Source organism: Sarcophilus harrisii, chromosome 1, assembly GCF_902635505.1.
Source record: "Sarcophilus harrisii chromosome 1, mSarHar1.11, whole genome shotgun sequence".
Classification (NCBI taxonomy): Eukaryota; Metazoa; Chordata; class Mammalia; order Dasyuromorphia; family Dasyuridae; genus Sarcophilus; species Sarcophilus harrisii.
Genome location: NC_045426.1, coordinates 2,670,244 through 2,691,051, shown reverse-complemented (window position 1 = coordinate 2,691,051; position 20,808 = coordinate 2,670,244). Strand labels below are relative to the sequence as shown.

The window sequence follows — 20,808 nt, the reverse complement described above, 5'->3', positions numbered from 1 at the left end:
AGCCACGTTTCCTTCCCGGCACTTAGCAGGGGCCTGGCACATAATAGGGGCTAAAGGAGTGTGAGTTGACTTAAAACTTTGTGTTAGGCAGGCCTGGGGGATCATGGGGGCCCGTTTGAGGGGGCTCCTGCCCTGCTTTCTGCGGGGTTTCCTTGCTGTGTTCCGTGGCTTCCAGGGCAGCTCAGGCTGGGCACCTACAACAGAATCATGTCCTTGCTGCCCAGCTCTGATGGAAAGACAGTTTGCACATTTTAAAAAATAACCATCCCAGAGAATTTCCCTTTTCTTTTTTCTCTCTCACTTTCCTCTTGAGCATCTTTAAAGGGCTCCACAAACTGGCTTCTACCAAGGAGAGCTGCAATTATTCCTGCTTCTGTGGATCTCTGGTTCTGTCTTCTTTTTTAGCTGCTTTTCTCCCGTTTTCCTCTTCTTTGGGACAGGGCTGATTTTCTTCTTCAGATTCTCCAAACAAGGGCCCGTTCTAATCCGGGGTCTTCTCTGCTGACCATCTCTCTCCGCTTGGCCGGTAACAGATGTCCAGGAAAAACCCGAACTCTCCTGGGCACCGGTCTGCTGGAAACCAGTGGGACTGATCCGTCGTTAACATAAAGGCCAGATCTGTTGTCCGAGGAGACGGCCGGGATGGATCCCTAACGCCCAAAGAGATTCTGAGGGACGGTTCCAGAAATCTTGTGCAAGAACGTTTCATGATGTGACATAGTCTAGTTACACAATCCAGGGGGAGCTACAAGTTCTGCTTTGTCTTATTAGGCCCGAACAGACGGTCCTGCAGCTCGGGTGGCCGCAGAGACTGGACTAGAGCCCCTCCCTCCTTAACTGCTGTTCCCGGGTGACCCGAGGCTGTCAGACATGTTCCCCCCATCCCCGTGTTGGGAATGGCAGGAGGCTCTGCTCCGAGGGGGTTCACCTGTGGGATTTCTCGTTCTGGTCACTGCCCCCAGTCCCTCGCCCTCTGCCATCCTCTGCCTTTTATGCCCTTCCCTAAGAGAAGGGAGGCCGCTACTCCCTGGGAAGTGCTTAAAAGCACCGACCAGGTTTCCTTCGGGGAGATCTGGGAACTTTGGATTGAGAAGAGAAGCTCTACCGTATTTTGTCAATCCAAAAGTATTAATTAAGCACCTACTGTGAGACGCCCGACACTGAGAGATCGGGGCCCAGAGGAAGGCACCAGGGAACGGCGGCACCGGGGAACGGCAGGCCCGCATCTCCCAGCTCTCTGAACTCCCGATGGCTGGGCGGTTTCCACGGTGACGGGTTTCTTACCTGTGGATGAGCTTTCTGTTGTCTCTCTCCCACTTTCCGTTCTCCTAGAGCAGCGATTGGCTTCCTATTGATGCCGAATAGCCTGTGGCCTGAGACAAAAATGGCCATTTCTGGAAAGACTTTGTGCCTAATTGGGATCCGAGCCGGGTCTTAGGAGGGGAGATGGGGAAGCAGCAACGGGCGTTCTGGAGCTTACCGGTGGTGTCCAGTGGCAAAGGGCTGGGGGTCTTGGGGGGGGGGTATCAGAGGAGCTCGGCAGGAAGGGTGTGGGAGGCGTGGCAGGGCCTTGGACGCCAGCAGTCAAGGCCTCCTTGGAGGGGAGATAGGCCCAGGGAGATGGGCCGGGGCTGGGGGGGAGGCCGTGAGGTTGTTCTGGGGGTGTTGGAGGTCGTGCTGTGGGATGAGAAGGGGGGAGTGCGTGCAGCGAGCTGGGGTGTGTGGAGGGCAGGGCAGAGCAAGCAGGCGGCCCCCGAGAGCTCCCCGGGCCAACAAAACAGCCTTTCTCTGCTACCGGCGGGTGTCGCGCCGAGCACTGAGGGTCCCTGCCCTGGAGGACCTGCAGTCTGTGGGGCAGGGGGCACCAAGTGACGGACCCTTCCTGAACCTGAGTGAAAGTGGAGAAATGCATTCGTCATTTTTGAGCGCGTGGTTTTAGACACTTCTTGGGACAGAATCCTTTGTCACAATTGCCCCCGGAAGGGCCGGAGATCCTGCTGGGGCGGGAAGAAAGGGCTGGGGATCCTGTCAGTGGGTCTCCGTTCAGTTAAAGGGTCTTTGCACGGCTTCTCTGCTTTAGGGTGAAGAGAACCCCTCGGCCGCCATCACCGAGCTGAGTATTATCTTGGAGCCCTTGGAGTACAGCGAGCTGAGCCGCTTCGTGGCCCGGTAAGACCCCTGACCCAGGCTAGCTCTCCGGGGGAAGCCCCATCCCTTTCTTTGACTGCAAGGTGAGGTAGATGGAGGCGCTTTTAAGGGACTTGTGTCGGCCCTTTGGCTCCTGCCCTTGCCCTGTATCTCTCTCCCGCTCTCCTCTCCAAGACCATTCTTTAGAACAGAGATTTTCTTTCTTTTTCCCATTTCTGGGGATGTCTTTTTTTCACCATCGGTGCTCCCCGGTAGCTTCCCTTGGGCCCTCCCTGAGGGCCTTCCCTCGAAGACAGAAAGGTCGGGCTGGCTGGTGGAGGGGCAGCTTGCGGGGGCCGCCCCTGCCCCGTTGGCCACGTGGCATCGGGCGGTCCTGCCCTCGTTCCTCCCTCGGCTCCTTCCCAGCCCCTTGGCTGGGAAGTCCGTCACTGCCCTTCCTGACGGTCCCGCGCTGTTCCCTCCCCTCGGACCACGCTTGGGGGCATCTCTGCGTCCAGCTCTTGACCATCACAAAGGTGCTGCTGCAGTACCTGGGCTCAGGGGGCGTGATTCTTGGCAATGGCCATGGAGGGCTTTATTCACACCCTCCCAAACTGCTTCCGGGTCATTTGTGCTAATTGGCAGCTGCACCCACAATGCACTGGGGCCCTTCTCCCACAGCCTCTCCAACACTGACAGTCGCCATGCTCTGGCATCTTTGACAGTCTGTGGCATGGGGACCTCGGGGCTGTTTTAATTTGCCTTCCCTTGGGATGGATGGCTTGGAGCTCCAATGAGGAGCCAGGGTGATGTCCCTCTCTCCTGTACCCAAATTGGCCTCGAGGCTCGCAGCGACCTGAGGGGGAGGGATCCCGAGATTAAGTCCATTATAGAGATAGAAAAGCAAACGGAGGCCAGCTGAGCAGCAAGCATTTATTAAGTGCCTACTGTGTGCCACGTATCCTGGTGTGTGCTGAGAGGAGCTTGTCCAGGGCCACCCCCCGGGGGACATGGCCTTTCTGAGCACGGGCCCGTCTGCCCCAGACACTGCCCAGCCCTCTGCTCTCACCCGGCCCCACAGGCCCTGGGACGTCTTTGGGGGCCCTTAGAGGGGGTGGCTTTGTGGCCCAGGCCCCTGCGACCCTTTATGTCAGTGCAGGGTCTGGGGGCGGGGAGGCACCTTGCTCTGGGGGGGCCGGGGAGGGCTTCGGAAGGTGGGGGGGGCACACTGGCTCCGGAGAAGGACCTGCCCACCTCCCTATCAGCTGGGCCGGATGGCGTGTCTCCCCAGGGCACTGTGGGGACGGCTCTTTAACGCCAGTGGAAGTGCCCTTTAACCTTCTCCTCTCTGCGGAATTAGGGGCAGGAGCTGCCGCCAAATCTGGCTTCGGCCCTGATGAGCCATGTGACCCTGCTTGCCTCAGTTTCCTCTTCTGTAAAATGGGAATAACAGTCAGCCCTAGCCTCCCATTCACTCCTTGTTTGTCCTTCGTTGGTGAGGAGAGCTGTGGCATCAGGGAGGTGGTACCTGGACAGAGGGAGGGCAGGACTGGGCAAGGGCAGCGTCCTCCCTGCCTCCTCCAGAGCCAGACAGAGCTGGATGATGCCTTGGATGGGGGGCAGACCCTGGCCTTGGGAAGCAGGTCCCTGTTTGTCTGAGGGCCTGATCAGGGATTAAGGCAGGTAAGGAATGAGATGGAGGATGGCCTCTTGTACTTTGTCTCTGTCTCTGTGCGTGTGTGTGTCTGTGTCTCTCTCATGAGAGTGTAATGAATAGGGGCATTAGGGGAAGTCGGAGTGATGAGATTTGTAGTTGTTGGGATTAATGCAGTAGGTTTTATTGAGTTATTATATCACTGCGTCTCTGTCTCTGTCACTTGGGAGGAGAGAGCCTCGGGATTTCTGGCTATTGACATTCCCAGCCGGGGCTTGGCCTGGACCCCCTTCTGGTTAAGTAACGAGAGCCAGAACAATTGGCCCTTCGGGAAGGGCTCTGACCCATAAGCCCCAAGGTGTCTTGCAAGGGCCCAGCCCCCCAAACTTGCATTCCTCTGGGCAGAGGTTGTTGCGAGGCTCCGACTGGTGGTAGGGACCCCTGAGAGGTCTGCCCCCTCTCCCTTTTTGCCCTCCCCCACTCTCTGCTGCCCCAGGTGTGCTGATGAGAGAACTAGGGGACCCTCGGGGGGCTCAGCACTGAGGGCTGGGGGCCTCTCGGCTCAGTCCGTCTTCTGGGGTCTCCTTGTCCCGTCCTGCATTCGTTTGTTTGGCACTGATGGCGGCTGGGCTCTGGCGCCGAGCCGTGAGTTATCTGGCAGGGAGGGGGCTGAGATGCTTGGAGACCCGGCTCTGTGGGGACCCACCGTCAGAGACAGGAGGGAGATCAATCAGTGAACCTTAATTAAGCACCGACTCTGCGCTGGGCACTCACGGCAGGATTGAGTCCAAGACCTCAAACATCTACGGGGGAGCCTCTCGGCGGGGCCTCTGGCACCTGCAGCATCTGACAAGGGACCCTGGCCCAGCCCTGGATGAGGCCGGGCCCTTCGGAGCCCACATTCCCCACCAAATGCTGACATCTGACAACTGTCAGCACCACGTGCGTGCTGCTGACCACGCTCACTTGCACTCCAGGACAGGCTCCCGTTGCGTGCGCTTTCGTGTGTGGGCACTTTGGCGAAATGGCCTTTCGGCCGAGGTCGATCCCGCCCCGGCCGCTCGAGCACGGCCTTTCATCTGCTTTCCCAGCCCCGCCTGGGTCCGAATCCTCCTTTTCAGCTTTTAACTGCTGTGGTTAAGGCTGGAGGCTGCAGCAGTGCCAGCAGTTCGCAGGCAAAAGTCAGGAACAGCTGGGTTCCATTAGGCTTTGACTCTGGAAACATGGCTCCCAACGCACCAGGTCATAAAGGCTTGTTCTTTTTCCCTTCAGCAGAGAACGACTGAATCAACTAGTGTGTAAATGTTAACCAGCCTCTTGCCCAGAGCTAGGGATCTGGATCCCAAAGCAGAGCCAAAGGGTCCTTGAGGAGGGTGCATGCCAAGAAGAGGGGCTCCGGGGATGGGCCAGGGCTCCCGGGATGGACTGGGGATCTGAGAGGTGGTCATGGACACAGGCTTGCCAGCAGCCAGGGAACAGCTGATGGAACTCAGCTGTAGCACTGTAGTTCTCAGCCAGCATCTTACAAAGGCTTGCAAAGCCCTTTGCAAGTTGTATCTCATGTTCTCCTCCTAACAAGCCCGCCATGTAGGTGCTATTTGTCCATTTTACGGGTAAGCAAAGTGAGGCAGAGGGAGGGGAAGACCCTGCCCTACGTCGCCAGCGTAGAGGGCCCTCCGAGGGGTTTGAGCTCAGGCCTTCCATTCCACACTGAGACGCAGACTTTGGCTTTCTCAGCCCCAGCTCCGATTCCTGTAACTCGGATCCTTGGGGGCATTGCCTCCCCTGCTTCGACAACCCCTGGTCTTGTCTCTGTGGTGCTTACGAGAACAGCAGGTGCCAGGGGCAGCTGTAGCCAGTTCCTCGTTCTAGCAATCGCACGACTGTGGTCCCCCTGCCACAGATCCCCCCAGACGCGCTCTCCGTGTCTTGCCATGACACTGCCCCCGACTAAGCTAATGTGCCCCCAGCCCTCCCGTTTTGATCTGCCCGTTTGGATCGAGCTCTAGCCTCCTGTCTCTCTGTCCTTCTCTGTACGAGTTTAGGAGCGAGGAGACCGGGCGCTGTTCCCCAAACCATGAGGGTCTCTGTTTATCCTGGCTCAAGCTCCGACCTCATCCCCTTCAGCCAGAGAGCAGTTGGCATGTAGATGGGTCAGCATCCTGGCTCTTCCCCCTGGTCTGCCCTGTAGTGGGAACGCACCTAGGAGAAGACACGCTTTCCATTATTTATTGATACTTATTTCTTTTCCTCCATCTTATTTCTCTTTAACAATAACTTTTTTCCTTCTGTCCTTCAGATAAGAAGGCTCCGGTTGGCCTTCAGAGCCCTTCCTGCCTTTCCAGGCTTCATCCATCCCACTCTCCAACACAAGTCTTTGGTTTGGCGTCTCCAGCCTCCCGACTGCCCCCGTGAGCAAGAGACTTCCTCTCTTTGCTCTGGGCATTTTCTCTGTCTGCCTGCCCTGCTTGGGGTGCTCTCCCTCTGCTGGGACCACTGACCCACCTCTCTGGCATTCAGGTCCCAGCAAAAATCCCACTTCCTATCCGAAGCCTCCCTCCCACCCTTAGTTCTAGCACCTCCATCCCATTAAGTATTTCCTTTTTGTCCTGTATACAAAGTGTATACACTGTCTTTTGCCTCTTTTTAAAAATTCCCAGCGTATACAGAGGGCCTAGTACAGAGCAGGCATTTCACAGATGTTCACAGTAGACTTCCTGACTGCCATGTGCCCATTGGCGCTGCCTTGGGGCCCGTTCTGGGGCCATCCTTTGGTACAATCATCCCATTGCTTTTGGTTTCATTTATTTGGGTTTTTTTCCTTTTATACTTTTCTAGTCATTGCATATATTGTTTTCCTGGTTATTGCTATTTCTGAACTTTGCTCATAAGAGATTTTCTTTCTACAGGACAGAAGAGAAGCGGGACCTTTTCGGGTTTTTCAGAAGCCTTCACTTTTTCCTGGAGTGGTGTGAATACCGTAAGCGGACATTTCAGTACTTTAAGGTAAGGTCCTCTCATTTGTCGTCCGCCTGCCTGTTATGCTCATGTTATGAGAATGTTCCGGGATGTTCGGCGGCCCTCCCCACCCCCCGGGCTTTTGGAGTTTGGAGGACTTTCCCAAGTGTAGATATCACAGGACACCAGCCTTGCTGGAGGAGGTTAGTTCTTTGTGTGATAGTGAGAAGTCCTCCTTCCGGGCTTCGGGCTTGTGAGCGGTTCGGCCCCCTTTCTCCACGGCCTCCCAGCTCCGGACTCGTGTCCATGTGAGGCGCCCCATGCCAGGACCGCGGGCACGAGAGGCTCAGATTCCCCTTCCCCCGTTAGGCGCTCCTGCTTCACGAGGCCGTTGATGATTCCCTGCCCTTCCTTTGTTTTCTTTGTCCTCTCTTCTGGAGAATTTCCTTGGAATTAAACTGGGGCCAGTATTACCAGGTCTGGCTCGCCTACGGTCAGATTTTTGCCAGGTGTATGACTTTGCCGGTGCCATCGGGTGTGACGGACAAATTCTTCCTAGTGGCCTCCTGAATTTCCATCTGTCTGTTGACTAGTCACCCAAGAGGAATGCAGATCATAGAGTTTAATTTTTTCTTGGTTGGTTTTTAATTCTTATGTGATTCCCTGTTTTGAATGTACTGCGACGCACAGATTGAGATGCTGGGGCACTGTAACATTCTTCTCTAAAATGTAATGTTTTCTGGGAGCAGGTTTCTTTTCTTTTCTTTTCTTTTATGGCTTTTTATTTACAGGATATATGCATGGGTAATTTTTCAGCATTGACAGTTGCCAAACCTCTTGTTCCAACTTTTCCCCTCCTTCCCCCCACCCCCTCCCCCAGATGGCAAGTTACCTAATACATGTTAAATATGTTAAAGTATACACTAAATACAAAATAAGTATACATGTCCAAACAGTTATTTTCCTGTACAAAAAGGATCAGACTTTGAAATAGTGTACAATTAGCCTGTGAAGGAAATAAACAATGCAGGCGGACAAAAATAGAGGGGTTGGGGATTCTATGTAGTGGTTCACACTCATCTCCCAGAGTTCTTTCCCTGGGCATAGCTGGTTCAGTTCATTTCTGCTCCATTGGAACTGATTTGGTTCATCTCATTGTTGAAGACGGCCACGTCCATCAGAATAGATCCTCACATAGTGTTGTTGTCGAAGTATATAAAGATCTCCTGTTCGAGCAGGTTTCTTTTCAGTTCAATAATCACCTCAAGTACAGCCAGGTGTTAAAGTCCAAATCCTTTATTGTCTCCTTCAAATTCTCCTCTCCTTCACCTGGGGCTCGGCTAGTTTTCTGGAGGCCTTCATGCTCTTGGTTTCCGTGTTCTCCACAGGACAGCCTGCCACCACTTCTCTGTCTTCCTTAGTTCTGCCCGCCTGCCTTCTCTGGCTTGTGAATCTCCTCAACTTCCAAAGGTTTGTGCTTGAACCTCCAGTCACAACACAGGTGAATGATGGAATGAATCTGTCTCAGCCTCAGCGAGCTTCTAGTGCGTCTGTCCCTCCTGACCCTGACAGCTCCTCCTTATATGCCCCACACTGAGTACACACCAATCATTATGTCATTAGGAAACCATTATTTGTTGTAGGAGTAAATCAATGCTAAACCAGATTTAACCATAGCACCTTGTTTCAAGTTCTGGCCCATAACAGGGCACCAGAACCGTTCCGGGGCCACATCCTCTCACGGGTTCACTGTTCCTCAGGGTGAAGGACCGGCCTCCTCCCCGGGCCCGTGGGGTGCCCCGACGCTAGCCTCCCTTCCAGGCGCCCCGCTTTGTTTGGCCGTTTCTGATTACCTGCGTTTCGTCTGCTCCTTCCTGTGTTTACTCCTCCGGCTTATGGCTTTTGTGAGACGACGTTCAGATCTTTGCCAGAGAATGGTGCGGGGGCGGCATGGCTTCTGTTTTATACCAGAAGCAGCTTGTTGTCATGAGAAACATGTGTGTGCGCGCAGTCAGACTGAGGAAAGCCGCTCGCTCATTCGTGTGTGGCCATAGGCATGTGCACTACCTGTGGCTTTTACATGACCTTTGTGTTCTCTCTCGGTTTCCCCATATACATTTTATACAAATAGAAGAAATTCATTCGTATTTGTCGCTGGATGATAAACGACATCAGAAAAGGGATTTGGGCAGTGGCGTTATGGTCAGTGATTGGGCTGGCCAGCGGTGCAGGATGGGGGATCTTTGTTTCTCTCAATGATATCTTGCAATTTTCTCTCGCACACAGTGCACGGGATGTCTTAGTTAATTTCCAGATGTTTCATGTTTTTTGTGTTTCTATAAATAGGATTATTTTGGGTGATTATTTTTAGAATATACCTGTTAATTATGTTTGTAGCTTCATCTTTGATTATGTTATAGGATTTATTTATTTTCTCCATTCTCTTTTGGTTTTGAGACTAGTGTTTTCGGATCCTGATTATCATCCATTAGAGTTGTTGTCTCTTGTAGCCCGCTACCATCTGCCCGCTTGGTAAGCGGGGTTACCGTGCCAGACTCTGATGGAAGTCAAGATGGAGAGAGAATGAGGATGAACAGCCAAAGCCTTGTCTAGCAAGATATTTTTACACCTAGGTGAGGGCTCCCTCCATGTTGAGGAGCTTCCGTGTGTACAATCTCTGGGGTCCCGTCATGTTGGGGAGCTTCTCTCTGTACAATCTCTGAGCTCCTGTTATATTGGGGAGCTTCCCTGTGAACAGTCTCTGGGCGTCCATTATGTTTGATAGCTTCTATGTATATTATCTCTAGGCTCCCGCCATGTTTGATAGCTTCCCTATGTACAATCTGTGGGCTCCCGCCATGTTGGGGAGTCTCTCTGTACAATCACTGGGCTTCCACCATGTTTGATAGATTCTCTGTGTATGACCTCTGGAAAGACTTGGAAAAGGATCACAGAGAACTAGAGGGCATGAATGGCACAGGGTCTCCACTGATTAGAGGCTGAATGTATACATGTACACTGGAATATATATTTTTTCCAAGTATTCTGATTGGCATTAAAGTGGCCTAGGTTCAAGCCCAGCCTCAGACTCTTGGGAGCTGTGTGGTCTTAAACAGTCACTTTCCTGTTCTTAGCTTGTTTCCTTCTTACCAGTAGTGCCTTCCTCCCAAGACTGTTGTAAGAATCGATGGGGATATCTCAGCTCTAGGAGGTGAGTGATCACATTTGATAAAGTGAGACCGACTGAGACTTGCATTCTCCCCAATTCTTCTTCAATTAAATTGAAACTAGTAAAATCTTAATTTGTTTTTATGTCTGTATAATGCCCTCATTAATAAACTGAATGTATATTCGGCAAGATGAGCAAGGCTTGGTTAGATGGCTGCTGGGCTGGTGCTCAGCAGTGTGATCTGGCAACCGAGAAGGCCAGTGGAAACTCTAGAGGCAGAGCTTTCCGAAATAAGAGTGCCTCTGGATCTTTGCGTGGGCCCGACCACATGATGAAGCGTCGTGTCCAGCTCTGGGTACCAGAGTTTTAAGAAATATTTTGATGAGTTAGAAGCCTCACGAAGAGGGTGGTCAGCCTGGGGAAGGGCATTGAGTCTATGTCATATCCTTGAAAGAATTGAAGATTTTTTAGCCATGGAAAGGGAAGGAAGAGGTCGGGCACACAGGAAGTGGGGAGGGTCCACGATAGTGGTTTTCAAGTATTTGAAGAACTTTGCTGTTAAAGAGGGATTGGATGACTTCTCTGGCCCTAGGAGGCACAGCCAGTGGGAGAAGTGGGGGGAGATTTGAAAAAGACAATTTTAGGCTTGAATTCAGAGAAACTTTCCTAACAGAATTGTCTAAAAGTAGAAGGGGCTCCCTTGGAAGTTAATGGTTTTTTTCCTCATTGGAGGTCTCTTTTTTTTTTCCATCCCAGTTAACATTTTATTTTTTTTTCAAAAACCTACAAAGATGGTTTTCAACATTCATTTTGGTAAAACTTTGGATTCTAAATTTTTCTCCCTGCCTCCCTTACCTCCCTGGACCCATTGTGATATAGATTAAATATGAGGTCATCAAGCATAGACTGGCTCACTACTGCTTGGATGGTTTTTGTTGGGGATTTTTTTTCTTACAGATTGGCCAAGAGGCCTGTCAGGGGTTCTTTCAACTCCAAAGTGTTGTCATATAAATGATGTAGTTTTACAGAGCTCGGTTGATTTGCACCTAGAAGTCATGGATCACTCTAGGACCTCCCCAGTCAAATCCAGTGTCCCTCCAGAGAGATTCTCCTATTCATCTACATGGGGAAGGGAAGAAGCTGAGAAGTGCTTATAGTCCAGGTGATTCTGTGTCGGTGACTACCTGCGTAATGAATCAAAGAGACTAGCGAGCACATTTGGGAAGTGACAAATAGCCTTCCATGTGCCTGAGCTGCAGGAGCTTGGCTTTTAAGTTCTACTGCCGTCCCGTGGATACTGTCTATCAACCATAGGGACCGCGATCTCAGAAAAATAAGTCTAGGTGACCCACGGGTTCAATGGAAGTGAATACATCAGGGATGGCTGGGCTATACAAGTGACCACTGGTGAGCTGGGCGTACAACGTGGTCTCAGTGTGGGCTGGGTGCATGCGGGAGCCTGTAGTCCTGCAATAATACAACATCTGGGGTCTGTCATGTGGACCATTGGTGAAAACTTTGCGCAAGGACATGGCTGAGATGGGAAGATAGGAAGGAAAAGGAGGCCTTGTGGTCTGTTGTGTGGGCCATTGATGGAGACTTTGGGCAAGGACATGGCTGGGATGGGAAGATAGGAAGGAAGAGGAGGCCTTGTAATCGTTCTCTGTGAGAGGGATGTCCACAGGTCTTGGGTCTACCAAAACCTCTCGTGTTTTAGCCCAGGAGGATGGGGCTGAGCTCTTCCTTGAAACTACATATGAAACATGGGCTCAACTGGCAGCACAGGGGCATATCCCTCACCAGATGCAGTCTCCTGGGCTGGAGAAATAGCACTAGACCAGGAGCAGAAAGACCAGAAATTATTTCTCAAATCTAACTTTGCTTTTCCCTTTAACCCTTGTGTAAACCTATAAAAGGGAGGGGATGTTTCTCCTCATAGTAACCCCCTCAGAGCTGTAGGGAGCAGCCCCCCCCCCCCCCCGAGAATGAGAAGCATTCTGGGAATGCTGCCAGAGAAGTCGTCTCAACCAGAGTCAGTTCCTTTAAATGAACATTTTATTGGGACTTGACCAAAGGAATGGAGTTTTCTCCAGTTGAAAAGTTTGGTGTAGACACGTGTCTTGTAGCAAACTCTACCATATTTTATGGCCTAAGACAGTAATGAGTCCCCCACCGATGTCAGTCCAGCTTGCAAAAGCTGTGGGTGCCTGAAAATAGTTCACTTTGAGCCAGGGAGGCATCCTCAGGCAGGAACGAGAAGGAAGGGCGTCAGAGAGCCAGTCCTGGGTGTGTGCCCACACTTACACGTTGGTAGCGATGAGAAGGTGCCCCCAGCTGAGACGCAGCCACAGAGACGTTGTCACTGTGTGCCGACATCTTGCCATGAACCAAGTGAGGTGGGCGGTGATGTTTATCTGACTAGTCTCCATTATTCACATTATGTTACACTTTGAACTCAAAATGTAAGGTAGATATGAAGTTTTCTAAATACTCTAGTTTAAAAAAGAACAAAAAAAAAAGTGTAGGTGTATGAAAGCTGCCAAGGGTATACAAAAATGTCGTTAAACGAGACTATAGAGCCTTTAAATGAGAGGTAAGCAGACAGCTGGCTTTCCCTTTAGGGGTACATGGGGCTGAGTGTGCCTTGGTTAATAGTAGGTCCCAGTGGGCAGTCTCTTTAGGCAGATGAAACTGTTGGGATGCTTCCCCAGGAGGATGGGATTGCCTTCCATTCTGATCTCATCCACGCGGCTGCGGATGTAGCGCGTGTCGTTGGACTTGCAGAACGTATCATCCGTGATGTCGGCTATGTTGTTAAACTGTGACACAAGAGAGATGGGTTAGGAAGCTCCAGGCGCGATTCACCGCGGGCTCCACTTCAAACTCTCCCCCCAGTTGTCCCGGGGTGCGGAAAGACAAATGTCCTCCCTAAATGTACCATGTTTGCTTGTCCAGGGCAAGGTGGGTACTTCAGGCCCGGGAAGCCCCCGGCTGGGGTGGAAGACTCGGACGGGCTTGGCCCAAGCCACCCACAAAGCAATGGGGAAAGCTTCCTCTGCAAGGTAGGGTTTGGGGGCATCTTCAGACATGGATCAGGCGCCTCGAATTTGGGGTCATACTGGAGAAATCACCAAAATGAGTAGAGCCTCTGACCCCGCTCGAAAACTCTAGTATGGACGTCCCAAAGAGGTCAAAGAAAGAGCGAAGGAACGAGCATTTCTGAAGGTCTTGTTAGTGACCAGATTGCAAACCAAGGGTCTGGCCCTGTATTGGAAGGGGGCTGTACAAGGCCCGGTGTGTGAATGTAAGGAAATGATAGGAGGAGTTGTAAGGAAAGAACGACGGAATGGGCCGAAGGGCAGAACTAACAATTCATAAAAAGACCGCAGCGCTGGGGAGGAAACAACCCAGAAGGACTCAAGGTCTCTAGGGGAGACAAAGAAGGAGGGGGGAAAGGAGAGAGGAAAGAAGGGTGGTGGGAGGAAGGAAGGAAGGAGAGACAGAGACAGACAAACACACAGAGGCAGAGCGCTCAGTTAATCAGCCAAATGCAGGTATTACGGCCTAGCAGGATCAGGCAATGCTGGGCTTCCTTTTCCTCCTGCTGGGGTTGCATTTGGGGTAAAAGAATGAAGTGATTCCCATCGGCATAAATTTAGGTTAGGCCCAACTACAGGTTCGAGAGCACCGCGTACCTGAAGGTGAAGGATTCTCAGGCTCTCTGGCAAATGCGGCGGCACGGAATCCAGGTCGTTGTGGTCCAGATAGAGGAAGGAGAGATTCTTCAGCTTCTGGGGGAAGAAGGGCTTCTGGGTTAACCTTCCTTAGAGGGCTTACCTGGGAGCCGCCTCCGGGGTAGCTGAGCTCCAACTGGGGGAGCCAGTGAGGAGGGAGGCAGGTGGGGCTCACCCCAGGGCCTCAAGCTCCTTTGCTGGGGCTCTTTCCCATTGGTCTTGGCTCAGGGTAGTTTGGAAGGTGGGGGCCATCAATAAAGGCTCTGCAGAAGGCACCCTGAGCCCCCAGCCTTTGGAAGGGAGCCGGGGATTCTATCATTCTAGAGTTGGGGGACAGCCTGGGCAAAGTCACGTGGGCTAGAGGGGACAGAATGTGGGAGAGCCAGGAGGCTCTCTGCCTGCTACAGAGTCCTGTGTGGCCAGCCTGGAAAGGGGGCCCGGAGCCAGACCAGAAGGGCTCTCAGTGGCCTCTGGGCCCTGGCTTGGAGGCACTAAGGAGCCATGGAGGAGTGGGAGGAGTGGTGTGGTCAGACCTAGCTGGGCTGGGCTTTAGCAACAATACCAGCTGGGCTTCAGCACCAGGACCATATGGACTTCAGTACCAACTGGTTGCTGTATGGAGGACTGCCTGTGGATGGACAGGACAGAAGGGCACAGAGGCCTTGTTTCAGCCACTAGGCCCAAGGCCCTCAAGCTGGCAGTCAGATCCCGATTGATCGGCAGCCCGCCAGCCTCGGGGGCTTCCCCTCTGGCCAGTGTTGGTTTCCTTGGAGCAGTGTTTATAAGGATGTCCCTTACCTTGAACGTGTTTGCTTTGATGCCTTTGCTTTTGAGCTTGTTGTGTCTGGCATTAAACAAAGTCAGCTTAGCGGGCAGAATGGGAAGCTTTAACAGCCGGTTCTCTGCAAGCGTGAGTTCCTCAAGCAGGGAGAGCCTGGAAAAGGCCCCGTCCTCTATGTCTTCTATCAGGTTTCCAGTGAAATCGAGCCTTCTTAAGTTAGCTTGAGGGAAACAACCCCAAATAAAAATATTGATAAATATTATATTTGATTTCATCTTAAACTAGCGTTATTTCACGACCATTTAAAAGCATAGAGCTGAGCTCCTTTAGCAGCCGCATTGTCACCTGTTCTGCAGCTGAGGAAATGAGATCGAGCCTTTCTTTGTCACCTGCTTTGGCTCAGCTTGGTGCTCTCATGATGTGGAAACTGAGTCACAAGAAATGAAGTCACCAGGTTCCAATAAGACCCGCTTATGCTAAGTGTCCAGGCCCCAGGGAGACAAGGGGGATGAAGGGCGTACTCCTGCTGCCGACTAGGATCATCAGAGCAGAGGAGAGAACCAATCAGAGAGGGAGAAATCACTTCACTCTGCCAAGTTCTCGGCCCCAAAGCTGAGCCCTGAAGGATGAGAGGGTCTGTAATGTTGGGCTCAGAAGGGGTCTCATCCCCACCTTGGGGAATGACTGCCCAGGGCCAGGAGTTGGTAATATAAATTTGGGGGCCGGCCAAGGGCCCCATCCGGCTGGAACGTTGGGAGGAGGAAACCACAGCTTCACTGGAGTGTCTGGCCGAAGCCAGAGCGCAGAGGGCCTTCAACATCGGCCGTAGATGTTGGTGTTGTGTCTTGGAGGAAGGAAAAAGGGAACAACGGCTTCTGAGGAGGGGTACGACAGGACTGGAGAGTGGAGGAGGAAGAGCCTGAGGATGGGAGGCTACTGGGACAAGAAAGAAGTCATAAAGTCTTGGACCAAGATGCCCTTCCACTTGTGAGCAGAGAGGAAAGTCTGAGTGGACCACTAGCTAGCACCAAGGTGGGCAGCCCAAGGAGCTTCCAGAAGACCCTTGGTGAATCAGGTAGGGCAATGGGTGCTTCTGGGAGCCAAGTTCTCAGTGGTTTGGAAAGAGAAGAGGGCATAGAAGGTGGGGTGTCCTGGTGTGGAAAGGAGGAAAATGTGGAAGGAAAAAAATGCCAGCCTGGAGAAGCGGGGAAGACAGCAGGTCTTCCCACCCCCATTTCAGAAAATCTTCGATTCTGGTCATGTGTGAGCACACAGATGTGGGACAGAGAGAGGCTGCTCGCCTCTTCCCCCTTGAGAGGTGATGGGCGCTGAGGGCAGAGATCCCACTCACTTTTCCAAGACCTTGTTTCATTTTGTTTGGCTGTTTCTTTGCTTTCCCTCAGTGGGAGTGGGATGGAGGAGAGGAAGAGGGTTAGCAGTATGATGGCAAATGAAGACCAGGATAGCCCTTTTAAAAACATGCACAGAACTATACCCAGAAAAAGAACTCTGGGAGATGACTAAAAACCATTACATTGAATTCCCAATCCCTATAGTTATGCACACCTGCATCTTTGATTTCCTTCACAAGCTAATTGTACAATAATTCAGAGTCTGATTCTTTTTGTACAGCAAAATAATGTTTTGGTCATGTATACTTATTGTGTATCTAAGTTATATTTTAATATATTTAACATCTACTGGTCATCCTGCCATTTAGGGGAGGGGGTTGGGGGGTAAGAGGTGAAAAATTGGAACAAGAGGTTTGGCAATTGTTAATGCTGTAAAGTTACCCATGTATATATCCTGTAAATTAAAGGCTATTAAAAAAAATAAAAAAAATAAAAAAAAAAAATAAAAACATGCACAGAAAAGAATAGAAAGGCATTCACAGGGTGTCGCGTTCACAGGGCATCATGTCCACAGGTTTTCAAACGTTGGACAGAGTTTTTTAAATTGTTTTTTTCAATGACATTTTTTTCCCCTTTCCCTTCTACTTTCCTTCCCTCCTTCTCATTGGGGGAAAAAGAAAAGACAACGGCCTTGAACAGATACACACAGACAAGCCAAACAAGCGCCCACACTGGCCGTGTCACCCCCAAACACAGACGCGGACACAGGCGTGTGTTTCGGCCCGAGCCTTGCGTTTACTGCTGGGCCATCAGAGCATGGCGGTGCGCTTCATCTCAGCCCCTCTCTGGGGCTGGTGGCTGCACACAGAAGGGGGAGTGAAAAAGGCTGTTTGTCTTTAGGTTGTGGTGATCATTGCCTGGTTCTGCCCACTTTTACCACCATTTCTCCTAACACAGTCACCCATAAACACCATTGGCGGCCCACCCTGTGCCAGGCACTGTCCTGAGTGCTGAAGGTTCAGGAGGAGCAGCAGGCGCCTGCGGAAAGTTTAAAAACAAACCAAGCAGGCCGTGCCCGCGGAGCCTCTCGGTCTCACCGGAGCCTTCTCTTCTGCTCTCGACCTAGAAATGCCCTTTTCTGTCTGAGTTAGGATTCACAGAAATGTAATTCACTTACGGATGTCCGCAAAGTCCTTGGCTGTGATCTTCTTGATCTTGTTGAAACGGGCGTAAAGGTAATTTGTCTCCTTGGGCAAGGGAGGCACGGCGTCGATGTCCGTCTCCTCGCAGTACACGGAGCCGCTGAGACAGACGCACAGGAGGCAGGTCGGCATTTCTAAGGGACGACGGGGTAGTGAGCCACGGCAGGCCCGGAGGGCCCTGCCGCCCCGGCCACCCCTTCTCAGGGGAGGGTTTCTGCATTCAGACTCTCCTCCTCAGGTGGCAGACCCAGACCCTGCTGAGTGGCTGAAGGGCCCACCGTCTCCACGGGGATGAGGGTTTAGAGAGGACTTTTAAAAGCATCTGTTGATCCCAGATTCGACTCTTGCATATCACGTGTATGTGGGGGGGGGCACTGCATGGGGTACACTGTGGGAGTGCACTGTTGGGGGACACTGGAGTACACTCTGTGGGATTGCACTTTGCGGGGGGGGGGTACTACACCCTAGTGCCACTTCTCTGGCTTCCTTTTAATCTGGAGAACTCCCCTTCCCTGACACATTGGCTTAGTCAGCCTCCAGGCATTTTAAAGCATCTCTTCTGTGCCAGGCCCTTTGCTGAGGCTCCCCATTCCCTTCCCTGACTCATACAGTGGGGAGGGACTGGGCCTCCATACAGGTGTAGACAAAGAGCTTTGGCTTCCAGGATGGGGATGCCCATTGCTGCTCTGGTCACTTTCTGCTGAATCAACTCCCCCCAGGCCACAAGTTCTGGGGGTATAGCCCATGCCCGCCGCCCAGTCCCACCCAGCCCGGCCTCCTTACCGCCGGCTTCGGCTCTCTCTGGCTGTTCTGTCGTGCTTTCGTCTTTCTGTAAGTCCTGTAGGATTGTCAGGATCTCATTTCTCTATTAGAAGAATAAGGTGACCTAGGTTATTTGACTTAGCCAAAAGGCAAACCCGATAGACCCTTTGAAATGGGGGCGTGGGGTGGGACAGAAGCGAGTCTTGAGCCAGGACTAATGGGGGAGAAGGAGGTGCATTAATTTGTTTGGATGCTGTGCCTAGAACCGGGGAGGAGGATAGCGACCCCTCTCTTTGCCATGCAAGGCTGTGCCTCCTCTGGAGGCTTTCGTCAGGGAACATTTTAGGGAAGCCTGGAGGTCAAAAGAGGGATGGATGCCCAGAGACTGTTGAGGAAGGGAAGGGGATAGATCAGCCTGGAGAAGAGAAGACACGGGGGCACATGAAACCTCTGCACACATGGAGCCATTGGGCATGTGGAGCCATTAGGCACGTGAAATCACTGGGCACATGGAAGCATTGGGCACGTGAAGCCATTGGGCACAAGCTAGGAAGCTGACTGTGCTATGGGAGACCTCCCTGAGCTTGGGGTTGGTGAGAGCTGAATTCAGATCCCAACTCAGACCCTAGCTGTCCTCTGCCTCAGTTTCCTTGTCTATAAAACAGGGAAAATACCATCGCCTTCCTCACAGGAGATTAGAGGATCCATGTAAGGGGCTTTGCACACTTCCATTTTAGTGGTTTGTTGTCATTAATGGGAAGCTGGAGGAGCACACATTAGAGTCCCGTGCCATCTGTGTACAGTAGGGTCAGATGATTGCAGGGGCCTCTTTCTGCTCTGATTCCATGACGACTTCCCGGGCCCTAAGTACTCCCCTCAGTTAACTGGGAGTGTGGACCAGGTGTGCCCTGGGAGCCAGCAGTATGACCATTCAGAAACTCCCTTTTATTTTTCATCCTTGGTAAACTGAAGTCCCTCATCTACACGGTTTTTATCATGGACTTAGGATAAAAACCAGTGTAGACGAGGGGCATCGTCCTCCACATGAGGGCCGCTCCTCTGGTCCAGCCTCTCCGGCGTGGCCTTCGGGCCACACGACGTGGGACCACCGAGGTACGGCAGCAGCTTGTTTTCCCTGGGGGCGGAACCCCTAGGAGGGAGATACCAGAAGGTATCCACCGTCCTCCAGGCCCATTCTAGGAAACTGCCCCTTCTTAGGTCAGCGATTTCTAGGGGGACTTACAAGTACTTCTTGTACTTTCTGGTCCCACTCCCATATCTGAATCACCCTGGGACCGTTGCCCCGGAGAGCCCGGCCGGCATGGGCTGCAGCCCTGCGGGGAGGGGCCGGGGCCGAGCACATGTGCCCTGTGCTGTTCTTTCCCATTCTCCAGGGACTCTTAGGTCACCTGGGCTGACACTTCTCACTTTAAACGCCCCTGGAGTCCACTTTGGGATGGAGATGATGAGGAGTGACTTTAAATCGCTTAAACGGCAGCCTCTTTTGTGCGGAGCAAATGGCGTCAAGAGCAACCGCGTGCGGCTGTAGAATAAAAGAAATCTGATACCTTCATGTCTCCCCCGTCCCGCGGCGGTTCCTCATAATCCCATATTTCTCCGAAAGTCTCTGTGGGAGAGCTCTGTGCAGCGGGCGGGGCCGGCTTTACCCAGGGCACCAGGAGAAGCCAGACCAAGGCGGCCTGGGGGGTATTCATGGCAGCCCAGATCAGGGGCGGCAGTGGGAGTCTCTGAGGAGGCCGCTGGGTGGGCTTCTGTTCCCTCTTGGGGGCCTAAGAGCAAAGAAGGAGAGAGACAGGAATGGTGAGGGCCACAGGGCCAGCCCCAGGCTTTCCCCATCTTAACCAGCTGCTGAACCTCCCAAGAGGGGCTTCAGAGTTCCCTTTAGCCTCAGTGAACAATCCTGCAGCACTTTGTTCTAACTGCTCTACGTGGGGCCATCACACGCCTGCCGTCCTGTCTCTTTTTGTATTATTAGCATTGAAAGTGACAGAGAACCCCAGAGGCCCGAGGCAGGATCGCCTTTTTGCCGCTCCCTGCTAGGTGGGCGCGTGCCTGTTCTGGGGATCTAAACGTGACCCGTTTCCAAGGAAGCGGGCCGTCCATCTGAGCTTTCAGATAAATACGAGAACTACTCGTCTCCATCGCGCGTGTTTTTAAAAGCCGTAAATCCTTCGTATTTGTCTTCACTTGGTGATTTCAGATAAACTGCCCTCCCCTCACCTCCGACCCCTTCCAGGGAGTCATTCGGTGTGTTTGTGAAGCAGGCACTTGGGGCACACACTTTCCCCAGGGCCTTGTGCAAACCCAGCAGCATTTGCAATGGGGGTGGGGGCCACTTCCCCAGCAATGGTCTGGGCGGGACTGCACCCGAGCCCTCGGCCCTCAAGGACAGCCCCCCGACAGGGACCCAGGGCAGCACCTTGTACCTCCTGCTCCGAATCTGAAGTCGGACAAGGCTCCGAAAAGATCCCTTCAAGATTGAAGTTAAAGTCTGCGGAGCCGCCTTCAAAACTGCTCTTGCAGCCGGGGACAACTGTTTACAGTCGCCCTGATCGCGACACGCGGCGCTTACAGAGCCTACCTTGCCTTGTTTCCCAGTGTCTGCGGCTCTCTTCCCTTCGCTCGCTCCTCGCTCGCTCGCCAGAGCCTGCAGTGGGAGGGCGCAGGCAGCTCAGGAAGCTGTAGAGGGTTTCAGGCTCTCCAGCGTTCTGGGGGCGGACAGTTCGCAAAGCCCTTTCCATGGGGGAGACGGGCCTGCCAACATTCCTGCCGCTGTCGGCGAGCGCCGAGGCTGCTCAGAACATTCCTCAGACGAGGTGCCGGAGTCGCTCCGAGCCCCCGCCCCCGGCCGGCTCGCGGACCCCGGCTGCTTCGTGTCGGGGGAGATGAATTTATGAAGATGGCCGAGTTATTCAATCATCTGACCCCTCTCCTAGGAGACGTGCCATCTGCTTTCCGAATTAGCTCACGCACCAACATATGTATCCCATTAATGTACCTCCCGAGGAGTTCATAGTTTACGTCTTAGTGGGAATGTTTTCACTATTG

At 52.6% G+C, this 20,808-nt stretch overlaps 2 protein-coding genes across 4 annotated transcripts in view; one reads left to right on the top strand and one right to left on the bottom strand.

Moving 5' to 3' along the window:
• The window catches only part of CENPP (centromere protein P), a 121,426-nt gene that overhangs the window by 6,493 nt on the left and 94,125 nt on the right, over positions 1–20,808 (top strand). The window contains exons 5-6 of the mRNA XM_031959418.1: positions 2,081–2,169; positions 6,691–6,787. Of these exons, the coding sequence (XP_031815278.1) occupies positions 2,081–2,169; positions 6,691–6,787 (186 nt within the window). The remainder of the gene's footprint in view (positions 1–2,080; positions 2,170–6,690; positions 6,788–20,808) is intronic.
• Positions 11,942–20,653, bottom strand: OGN (osteoglycin). Of its 3 annotated transcripts, none has more exons than XM_031951565.1 (7): positions 20,342–20,653; positions 19,308–19,529; positions 17,761–17,842; positions 16,953–17,111; positions 14,441–14,643; positions 13,604–13,696; positions 11,942–12,727 (listed from the first exon to the last, which is right to left on the bottom strand). In XM_031951565.1, exons 2-7 carry the CDS (start codon positions 19,452–19,454, stop codon positions 12,557–12,559), a joined length of 855 nt encoding a protein of 284 aa, XP_031807425.1. In that variant the 5' UTR covers positions 19,455–19,529; positions 20,342–20,653; the 3' UTR covers positions 11,942–12,556. The 3 variants fall into 3 exon arrangements, with proteins under 3 accessions (XP_031807425.1, XP_031807418.1, XP_031807422.1); XM_031951558.1 differs by having other exon boundaries at positions 13,604–13,699; positions 20,342–20,652; XM_031951562.1 differs by lacking the exon at positions 20,342–20,653 and adding an exon at positions 20,187–20,319 and having other exon boundaries at positions 13,604–13,699.

What these genes read in the sequence shown, in the direction of transcription:
- OGN (XM_031951558.1), bottom strand. Translation starts at nt 19,454, where the DNA reads ATGAATACCCCCCAGGCCGCCTTGGTCTGGCTTCTCCTGGTGCCCTGG. An exon ending in AGAGAGAGCCGAAGCCGGCG is followed by an intron (nt 17,112 to 17,760) that starts GTAAGGAGGCCG and finishes GTCGTCCCTTAG; the next exon opens with AAATGCCGACCTGCCTCCTG. An exon ending in TCAAAGCAAACACGTTCAAG is followed by an intron (nt 13,700 to 14,440) that starts GTAAGGGACATC and finishes TTCTTCCCCCAG; the next exon opens with AAGCTGAAGAATCTCTCCTT.